At 42.9% G+C, this 11,320-nt stretch overlaps 1 protein-coding gene across 3 annotated transcripts in view; it reads left to right on the top strand.

Moving 5' to 3' along the window:
- The window catches only part of lipeb (lipase, hormone-sensitive b), a 35,208-nt gene that overhangs the window by 16,979 nt on the left and 6,909 nt on the right, over positions 1 to 11,320 (top strand). For all 3 annotated transcript variants that reach the window (XM_050045964.1, XM_050045965.1, XM_050045966.1), the window contains 4 exons: positions 501 to 653; positions 4,213 to 4,357; positions 5,133 to 5,360; positions 8,678 to 8,863. In XM_050045964.1, coding sequence (XP_049901921.1) covers positions 501 to 653; positions 4,213 to 4,357; positions 5,133 to 5,360; positions 8,678 to 8,863 — 712 coding nt within the window. The remainder of the gene's footprint in view (positions 1 to 500; positions 654 to 4,212; positions 4,358 to 5,132; positions 5,361 to 8,677; positions 8,864 to 11,320) is intronic.

Raw genomic sequence — 11,320 nt, 5'->3', positions numbered from 1 at the left:
TTTTCTCATTTGTTCCTGAATTTCTTTGGATCTCAGCATGATGTCTGTAGCTTTTGAGGATCTTCCGGTCTACTTCACTTTGTCAGGTAGGTCCTATTTAAGTGATTTCTAGATTGGGAACAGGTGTGCAGTAATCAGGCCTGGGTGTGGCTACAGAAATGATGTGATCAACCACAGTTATGTTTTAACAGGAGCTGGGGGGCAAACACTTTTTCACACAGGGCCATGTAGCTTTGGATTTTTTTCTTCCTCATTAATAAAACCCTTCATTTAAAAACTGCATTTTGTGTTTACTTGTGTTATCTTTGACTAATGTTTAAATTTGTTTGATGATCTGAAACATTTAAGTGTGGAAAAACATGCAAAAAAGTAAGAAATCAGGAAGGGGGCAAACACTTTTTCACACCACTGTATATGCCTTCATGTGTAGCCCAAACTGACTGGTTGGCAGAGGCATAAAACCATGAGGTGGTAATTCTAGTTTTTCTCACTCTTTCCAGGACAGCGAGACTCTGCTATCTCTCTCCCGCTCTGAGGGGGGCGCCATCTCTTTGTCACTGGGGCTGAAAACCAAGCGCCTCCCATCATCTCCCTGCCTCCTGATCCACTTCCACGGGGGAGGATTTGTGGCCCAGACCTCCAAGTCACATGAGGTGAGATGGTACTTTCTAACTAGAGTTTTCCTTACTCTCACTAGAAAAGCAAAGTGATTAGTTTTGTTTTATTTTTTTTCAAGAAAAACTGCAACCAAGGGACTTTTCACATATTTTTATAATGTAGTATTTTACCTCCTCTGTTTATGTGACAATATTTGTGATTATTATACAGTGGAAGCTGCTTATAGTGATCACGTTTGTCTGAATCGAATTGATCTCTACAGACCGTTTCAAATATGATAACATTAACATTCTAAATGAGTCCAAATACAGTACAGTTGTCACAGTGAGCTATACATTACTGGTCATTAACAATCCACTTCACGAGGGCGGTCTCCACCACAGGAGCTTTCCCTGTGCGCATTGGTTTTCTGTTTCTGTCACTATCAGTCATGACTGTCTCTTTTTTTTGAGTAGACTACACAAGGTAGCCTGAGGAACACCAAGTTCTGCTGCTGCATCTCCAAAACAGTTTTCACTGAGAGAAAATTGCTTTCTTTTTCCTGTCATTATTTCAGTAATCACGCACCACCCGCCTCAGGTAGCCAGCTGGGAATAAACTGGTTACCCCAAGGCAAAGTATCATGGGAGTCTAGTAAAGAAAAAAAAAAAACTTTAGTTTTGAATATTTTCCCACGTTGTATGGAAACTTGCTCCCCTCAACTAATTGATTGCTATTAGAAATTATTTAAACAGCATTTATAGAGGAATGAGTCAGTCCCAAGATTTTTTTTATCCATAAAAGCGGTTGATTACTGTAACCATGATCACTAAATGCAGGAAACATTGGTATAACATGTGATGTGGTACCTACTTATATCCCAATGCTGACAACACTACACCTCCGTCATTAGACACCCGGCTCAGTTGTTTTCCCATGATTTAAGTCAGTGTCATTAAAGCTCATCCAGCTCACCTTCTCATCCCTTCAATGCTTCAATTTCTGTCTGTGTTTTCTCAGACTAATTGTAATTGAACCCCAGCTAATTGAAGCGTTGACAAGACGGCCGGTCGTTGACAGCAGAGCAGCAGAGGAGTTACCAGTCTGAATCTCTTCCTCTGTCAATAGTGTGACATGTAATGAGCTGTTAAGCTAATTATTTTGCAATTAATCCTTGAAAACGTACCAGAGACACTGTGCCCTCCCTCCAAGCCTTCTTTACTGGAAAGGTGCACACAAAGCTGGCTCTTCTTTTTCATGTAAATCACTACTTCCTGTCATTCACTTCGTCCTCACCCCTCTTTTGTTTCTCATGGAGGAGGAGCTCACGTCCCAGATTAAATTTTTAGCTCACTTTGATAGACGAAGGGACACCAACACACACACACACACACATAAGCCTTGGCATCATGTCTTTATAAAATGTGTTGGCTCTTGTCATTTACTTTGGAAAGCACTTAAAGAAAATCTTATTTTGTCAGCCAGTTTTATTTTTTATTTTTATATAAGTGGCAATTTGTGTAACAACAGCAGGAAGGAAGCATTTAACCTACTTGGTTCATCTTGATGAGAAAGCCTGTTTTAACGCAGTTTGGCCCCCCATCTCCTACGCTGATGTGGTCATCTGTGGCTGTGTCTTTATGTGGCATCCGGCTGCTTATAGCTACCGCAAGACATGGCTGTGTGAAATCGCCAAGGACATGGGCATCCTTGATCTGCAGCTGCATAGCAACCAGAGGATGAGAGGGAGCAATCAGAGACGGGGGTGAACAGGGCTGTCATGTTGAATTAACGGAGAACTGTACAACCCCGCAGAGAAAGATTACCCTGGGCACTAATGGAAGACTTGTCAGACTATCCTTCTCTCTTCCTCTTCAGGGCTTGCCCTTTTTTTTTTTTTTATTATTACATCCTCCCTCTAAATCTTTCTAATATCTCACAAAATCCTTTTTGTTCACTTAGTGTCCTTTCTTCACTTCCCCTTCTTGTCTTATTTGGGCAATGTGCACTCGCCTCCTTCCTAATATTACCAGTTGCCTTTTGCTCTCTTAATCCCCGATGGAAGGCCACAGAAGAGGAAAGAGGAAAATGAAAAGTTTCTCCGAGGGCAGAGGCCAGTGTTGTTCCTTGTTCGTCTCAGATGTCCTCTACTCCCGTATCCTTTCCTCAATCCTGTCTCTCCAGTTGTCTGGGCGAGATGAGGAGTTTGGACTTCAGTGGCAGGAGCCTTTGGTGCTTTCAGTGCCCAATTAAGCTGAGATCACAGGAATGGATGTGCTGGCATCTGTGCATTTAGCAACTCTGGTGCGGACCACACACACACAGGATCCCAGTAGAGGTATAAGCTTGCAGATTAACTGCTCTGCCTGTCTGAGAATGAGTGGGACTGCAGCTCCCATTAATTCCTGCTTTGAGAACAGATATGGGACCTTCTGAACCAGAGTGTGTGTTTTTTTCTTTGTGGATAGGATGTGTGTGTGTGTGAAAAGAGTTTCCTGAGTCATGTAGAATTAACTAGCCTTGGTCCCAGCCCAACAAAAACACACACACCCATATGTCTCCTCTGCCTTGTGGGTCAGTTGTTGTGAGCCCTTAGCTGCAGGGAGATGATGAACTGTCTGAATGGCACACCTGCCCATGGACTCTGGCACATATTGACACTCAGTAGCAACAGAGGCTGTTGTTAAAACACACACATACACACACCTTAGCGGACCTTTGCTGATTCGTACAAACCCACATTGACCTGAGCAGTGCTTGAACTGCGTGCACACTCACTTGTCAGCAGTCTCACTCTGAGATTTATTGTGACAGGTAGCGCTTTAAGACGGCACAGCTGACTGCCGGAGCTGCTACTTTTTTTTTTCATACTGAATCACTGGTGGGTGAAGCGACATGCAAACATACACACACCGTGTTTTTCCTGGCACTGTGAATGGAGAGCTGTCGCTTTCACCACCAGCCCTGTCATAGCTAATCAGAAAGGTGTTGGAAGAGGATAAAGACAGAGGAGGAAAGGACGAATGCTTTGTGGAAGGAATATTTTTGTCAACTTTTGATGCCTTTCTCACATTTCAAGGTCACCGCATTGCAGTTGCGAAGTTAAGAACTTGCCTTGGGTTGGCATAAGAATAGTAAACACTTAACCTGACTGTGGCAACGAGAAGAAGAGAAACACTCGGTATTCTGACAGCGAGTTTGTTTTTGGAGACAATCCCTGTAAATCCACACCATCCCCTTGTCTTTGTCTTTTTCCTTCATCCCCACAAACTAGGACATGTGGGCACCTTTTTTTTTTTACATTGGTATAAGAAGAAAGGAAATGAAGGTGACTGTGAGGGCAGTGCTCATTCTCCCCTTGTCTAGACAGTAAGCTAGAAAGCAGACAGATGACATCAGAGGGACACATAATTTTCATAACTTTTTATCCTTGCTTCTTAATGTTCACCCCCACACATCTCTCTCCCTCTGTCTCCCTTCCTCTGTGTTTTATTGTGGCCGCTGTTGTTTCTCATAAATTTAACAACATGTATTTTATTCACTGTGAAAATGAAACTGAGTGTTTTTCCATTCATAAATTCACCGCTGCATATCCGTGTCTCCTGTCCCATGCAGCCCTATCTGAAGAGCTGGTCCCAGGACCTTGGTGTCCCCATCCTGTCTGTGGACTACTCTCTGGCCCCAGAGGCCCCCTTCCCAAGGGCTCTGGAGGAGTGTTTCTACGCCTACTGCTGGGCTCTGAGAAACCACCACCTACTGGGTACACACACCTCACACAGCATTGTTTATATCGGAGCACTGGCTCTTTTTTTTTGGCTCCCCAGTGCATTTTCGTTTACTTTCTAAGGTAATGGGAAAAGTATGTGCAGGTGAAATGCTAAATACATTAGGCAGGTAAAAGAAAGTTGGTTTATTAGAATTAATGAGCAGGCACAACAAAAAGGGTAAAACTCCTTCCCAGAGTGAAGGTGCCCTGTGAACTGCCTCTGTAGATCCTCCCTTACATTTACCAAGTCCCTGTACTGCTCAAGAGGATTCATTCATCACTTTGAAAGTAATCATGCTGCAGCACGATGTCTTGCACTGTACCCTTTGTTCTGCAATATCGCGCAAATTGTGATGCTCAATATTCCGGCAGACAACAAAAGACATCTGGTCGGTTTCGGGTACATCCGCCCGCTGAAGCACGCTGTGTCAAATTAACAGTGATCGCAGTGCAATATGTTTGTGCTGTAGTACAAGAAGACAATATCACGGCCATGAGGCAGACAGCGAGACAACACCCCCTCAAAGCAGCCAAATATTCAGCAGTGTTACGGTGGAGGAAAGAGATCCTGTTACTTGATCTGCGTCACACTGCTTTTTCCTCCACACCACAGTGGATTTCTCATAGCTGCAGAAAAAGACGTTTTTTTTTGTCTTGTCTGTTTTTATTTTGTCCTCCATTTTTCTGTGTTTCCCCCATTGATTTGTTTTTTGTTTCTTTTCCAGTTTTTCTTCACCTCTATCATTACCTGCTATTTTTATCTCTCCAGGCTGGACCGGAGAGAAAGTGTGTCTGGCTGGTGACAGTGCTGGAGGCAACTTGTGTGTGACGACATCGATGCGCGCTGCTGCCTTCGGTGTGCGAATGCCAGATGGCATTGTGGCAGCCTACCCGGCTACCCTGCTGACCGCCTACGCATCGCCCTCCCGTCTGCTGACACTTATGGATCCCCTGCTGCCACTTAGTGTGCTCTCCAGGTGTCTCAGTGCCTACGCAGGTAGAGTGTGTGTGTGTTCAAAAATAAATGAAGTCAGGATTCTTGTTTTATCTGGTAGAGTTGAGAATGAAGTTTGATTTATTTTCCTCCATTTTAGTTTCTTTCAAGCAACTTGTATTTCTGCTGCTCCACATCATACATACTCTTAACATCATGGTCTTTACTGCAGTGTATTGTTGGTACCAATAATGATGCTGACAGCTACTTAAAGGAATAGTTAGGATTTTTGGAAGTGGAGTTGTATGAAGTACTTTTATAATCGGCTTCAAATCAGTCAAACTCAGCTGCTGGGATCATTACCTGCACCAAATCATCCGACCACATCACCCCCATTCTCATCCAACTACACTCGCTCCCTGTTCAATACTGCATTGACTACAAACACCTTCTGCTCACCTTCAAAGCCCCTCACAACCTAGCTCCCACTTATTTCTCTGACCTTCTCCAGGAGTACACCCCCTCCTGCTGCCTGCGCTCTTCCTCTGCTGGCCTCCTGACCACCCCCACCTCACGCCTCAGCGCCATGGGTGCTAGTGCTTTCAGCTGCACTGCCCACAGGCTCTGGAACTCCCTACCCTGACACATTCGACAGTCTGACAGCATTACATTATTCAAATCCCATCTCAAAGCCCACCTGTTTAAGCTGTTACCTACAGTAGATGGTGGTTGGCACACTCCAAGTTTGGAGAAGCAGATGGGAGTACCGCCACAGAAGCCAAACAATGTGCTGTTTTGGGGGTTAGCAGCAAGATGTGTTTTAGCCACTTGAAAAAAGACTCACCTAAATAAAAACACAGTATCAGTTTGAGTGGACGCTATATTGAGAATATATTTCACCACTTTAATTTGCCGTCAGAGAGCTTCCTTTTGGACCACATTTTCTCAACTGTAGAACTTCTGTGTTCCTATGCATAAGTGCAACTGTGCGGCACACTGTATTAGGGCCAGAACAGATGTCATGTCTTTTACCACCTAAGAAAAACAACACAAGGTTGGGCGCTGGGTGCCTTGTGCCTACTTTGTGCCAACTTTTGAGGGCACAGAGGCAGGTTGGGAGTGACGTTGCCAAGTGACTATAACCAGCACTGTATCGTAGTCTATTTACCAGATATTGGAGCCGATTTTCTTCAAGAAGTTGTTTTTTAAGTGTATAAAATGTTCCTGTGAGACAGATGTAAAGCTCTGGGTAGCCCTGCTCTAGAATGATCAACATGCGTTCCATATTTATCATAGACTGATGTTTATGGAAGAAAGGGAAGATATTTTTTTGGCTGTGATTGGTTGTTTGTTGTCACATGACCTGTGGTGCATGGAGCTGCCTTTCAGAAGTTGAGCTTTATCTGAGGGCGCTGTCGTCACATCCTGAGAAACAGGTGCATGTGAACGCGTGCCTGCTGCGATGGTGTCGCCCTTGATTTTGAGTGTGCCTTCTGTGCAGTTACATTAAAAACAATGGATTTGAGGGTGCACAAAACATGGCATGTGTAAGGGCTCTTACTCCGCAGGTCAGCTGTTTGGGTCAGCCTTTTAGCAGTTTATGGAGGAGTCAACAAGTACAAAATGAGTTACTATGACAACAACAATGTAATGGTGTTTACGGTGGAGGCAGAAGGATGCCTTTTATGAACCAGAGCATACAGAAAAACCTTTGTGGAGGGAGACTGAACGGGCTGAAAAAGAGAGAAGGGAAACTTCTGGGAAGTACGCAGGCCAAGAAAGAGCCCAAGCTAACAGTTTTTTATAATTTATCCATGCCTGGACCTGGTTACAACTCAACTTCAGGATCTTTCTGAATCAGGAGATGCCAGCACTACTCCCTTCACTGGTTGTTTGGTAATTAGTTTCATTTATTTGTTGGCTTTAAGTGTAATTTCACCTGATGGTTTGGTACAGCAGTGTCTCCTCAGCAAGTGTCTTGCTCACTTATGTAGCAGTGGTTTTACATAATCCTCTTTAGAGAAATGTTAACTGCAAACAGTGAGTTGTCTCCGTCTTGCAGGTGGAGTGTTGATGTCTATATTCAGTGCAACTAGCCACAGCTGTTTTCACTTCTTTGTTGGAATAGCCTTGAAAAACAAGCACGCATCTTTGAAAGTTTTGTTGCAGTTTGATGGCACAGTAACACTGACCTGCGGTATAATAGAGTGTGCGGCACAGTTACGCTTATGTGTAGGAATAAGGCGGTTAATTAAATATATAGTGCCTTTTTCTGTAAGTAACTAACATATGTTTTGCTGCTGCCCATGTCTGCATCAGTAAAATCCTTAGCTTTTGTGGTGGTACTCCTGCCTGCTTCTCCAAACTGGGAGCATGTTGACCGCCAAATACCGACTTTTGATAAGTACCTCATACAACCCCACTTAAAAAAAATCAGAACTCCCTCTTAAGTTTAGTTTTAAATTAAGATTTTGTTTTTCTTAATAGGGCTGGAACAGTTGTTTTTCACCATTTCGGTTAATATAATTTATTCCATTAGCTTTTCTAATATAACCACATAAAAGCCCAAATTGATGTTTTTAAATTACTCACCAAGCCTGACCAGCAGCTTAAACACAAAATATCAGTATTCAGTTCATGATATGAAAAAGCAGGCAGCTTTGACAACAGATAAAACACCTGACTGATGAGCAGAATTATAACACATTCTGTGTCAATTCAACTAATGTCAACACTGCCCATCTTTTTCATGTCAAGACTGTAATAATGATGATATTAATCATAAAAGTGTTTCGCTCTCATCTTGGGTCTCACCGTTGTCTCAATTCCTCATGTGGCACACAATGCGTACATATAATATAAAAAATTGTAATCATAAATCTCTATGGATTTTATTCTCGCCGTGTTGTATCGCGTCTGAAAAATCTTCGCTAACGACTTGGCTTATTAGCATATAGATTGTTTTTCATGTGTTGTCATTAATGCAGTGAAAAGCAGGAGAAATTCCTACAAGTCTTTTGATAAATTGTTGTCTTACCAGAAAAGGAGGACTGTAGTAATTGGCCAACTATGCCAGAATCTGACACAGAGATATTGTTTATCCTGTGTCGCCTTCAATAACTGCACTAAAACACTAATCATCTTCTATTCACTCTTTCTGTCATCACTATGTATTCCTGTCTATAATACAAATTGCTGTATTGCAGTATTGAACCCGCTCTGGCAGTGGTTTTCTTTACTATTATAGCGCTCCCATTATTGCTTTCCCATCTCCTCTTTTGTTACTCATTCATGCTGATTGAAGAATAACAAAAACACTTTCATCTCTCTTGTACATCTATCTTTCCCCGCTAAGCCTTCGTCTGTGTTTCCTTCTCCAGGCAATGAGCCGCAGACAGAGACGCAGGTAGAGAGAGTGAGCACGCTGAGCCTGGTGAGAAGAGACACGGCTCTGCTGCTCCGAGATTTCCGACAGGGAGCCACCAACTGGATCCAGTCTCTGCTGGATCCCAACAGAGCCTCAGCCTCTCCAAGCACAGCTGCAGAGGCGCCACGAGGAGCCACTGGTATACTACCGACTGTGACTGTGTGTGTACGGGTGTGTTTGTGCGTGCATGTGCAGTCAGGTGGGAACATTAGACGCGATGTGGGTGGCATAAATGTGTTTTTGCTTGACAGCTACTGTGTTCAAAGTTTTCTATAGATGCAATCTGCTCCTGTCTTTGATCACGTCTATCCGCTGAAAGCTCAGATCAGATCTCAATGTGTGTGTGTGTGTGTGTGTGTGTGTGTGTGTGTGTGTGTGTGTGTGTGTGTGTGTNGTGTGTGTGTGTGTGTGTGTGTGTGTGTGTGTGTGTGTGAATGTGTGTGTGTGTGTGGGCTGCCCACATTGTCAGTGTCTTCATTAAGCCAATTTAAGTGTTATGAGCGCAACATCAACGGCCCCAAATTTCATTTAAAGCCCATATGGAGGAGGTTATTGACATGGATCCCCATTATTCAGCATTCAGCCAACCAATTATGACTTTATCCCACCTTGTTGCGTAACACTCCCGTAGCCCATTCATATCAATTCACCTCTTATGAGCAGCCGTGCTTCGACAGTAATTGTTAATTGTAGCCACCGTAAATCTGGTGGCGAATCGTAATTTCCCCGGTGTCCCCTTAGCTAGGTGACACCCCCACAGCTGCAAGCCCAAACTAATGAGATTGTCATTGGTGGGTGTACATTATTAAAAGGCCATCATGGTGCTGAGATGGTTCATTATTAAAGAGATGGGAGATCGGTAGAGCTTTCTTTGTGAAGAGACCAGCCATGACGACGCTTACAGCTGTGTTTTGACGGCTGGGGCGGGCGGATGATATCACCATGACAGCACTATTTGAATTTCCTCCACCCACCTCTCCTCTCTTCTTCCTGATACATCCCAATTAGCATTTTAGGCTTTTAACTGTTGGCTGTCAACCAGAGGACATATGATAAGTGGAAACTGGAGAATAAGTGAAAGTGATTGTGTACTCCTATTTGTGTATTTTTTTTTTCCCCCGGTGTCCTTCAGCTGCTATTGACCCCAAGTAAATGTGAGTGGTCTCTTTATCCTGTACACACACCATATACTGTAGGTTGTGTGGTTCAAGGTAATGTTTAAATTAACTTTCTGTCAGTCTCAAACATTTTTTAACTCACTTTTTATTTTAGTTTCAGCGACTTACATAATCATTTTCACAATTTTGCCTACAGTTTTAAAAAAAACTTTTTCAGCTGAATCGATATGGTTTATAGATAATGTAGTAAAAATAGAATAAAGATTTAAAGTTGCTGTGTGTAAGATTTAGGTGGATTTAGTGGCATCTACAGATGAGGCAACCAGCTGAAACTTGTCCTTGTCTAGGATTCCTTCAGTGGTCTTGGTTCAGGAGGTTTTTACTGGGAGCCAAATTATCTTCAGAGGTCTCTTCCTCTCCGAAACAAAGGATGTGGTGATTGTAACCGGCAAAAACACTGAGTGAAGCAGTTTCACATTAAAAATCAGTGTTATTTTGAAGCTGCTCGTCACAGAGGAGCAGCTAACTATGGTGGCTAGCACGAAAACGTGAATCCATCCAGAGCCTTTGGGTGCGTTCTGAATCGCATACTTTTTCTTTTTACTTTCAGTAGGCACTCCAGCTGCCCTGCACACAATCGGGACATACTACTGTCTCTCTGTTACGCCCTTAACTTTGACCCGCTTGCTTTTATATCCGTTACCTTGGAGATAACAGAAAAACTCCACTTACCGAGTTCGCCAGAGATAGAGATCAACCCGGAGAGCTCTGCTGCTATTACTTTGCAATGTCCATAGTTTAAAAGTAAAGTTGTCGATCAGCTGTCATCTGTTTATGGCTCAGTGGATGTGATGTATCTTTCGCTGTGCAGAGAATGTGCAGAGAATAGCCAGAGAAGCATGCTGGCTTGAATACTGCAAAATCAAACAGGATGTAGTAGAGCATCCTGGTTATTTTTAACGTACTGCATTTGACATACTATGTATTGGGGCATACTAAATCTTTTTCTGGCATACTATAGTATGGAAGTATGGGTACTGGAATGCACAGACTGTTTGGTTTGTGTGTTGTGAGCTACTGCAGAAACAAGGCAGACTCTGTAGAACAGGACCTGCTCTGTATGTAGTTATGAATGGCTCGTTCTTAAGTCAACGAAAACACAAGAAGTCTTATTTTCAGGTGATTTTATACTAAAGAAAACATACTTATTGTATTATATTCCGTTTCTGCCAATCTGTCCAATGATTTCCTACACACTGGCAAGAAACCTTCCTTGCAAACTGGACGTTTTGAAATTCAATAGTAATGAATAATGAAAAAAAAAAATACTTCAGCTAGAAGTCTTGAGCATAATGGTTAGAGTAGAAGAAAGGTACAAGTCAGAAAAAAGAATGAATAATAACACAAAAAAACAAAACAAAGGGATGGATCGGGGTTAGGGGTAGGGAGTTAGGTGGGGATGTGTGGTATATGTGTGT

Source organism: Epinephelus moara, chromosome 6 (genome assembly GCF_006386435.1).
Source record: "Epinephelus moara isolate mb chromosome 6, YSFRI_EMoa_1.0, whole genome shotgun sequence".
NCBI classification, from domain to species: Eukaryota; Metazoa; Chordata; class Actinopteri; order Perciformes; family Serranidae; genus Epinephelus; species Epinephelus moara.
The sequence above is the reverse complement of the archived record's forward strand: the minus strand, read 5'-3'. Positions and strand labels throughout refer to the sequence as shown.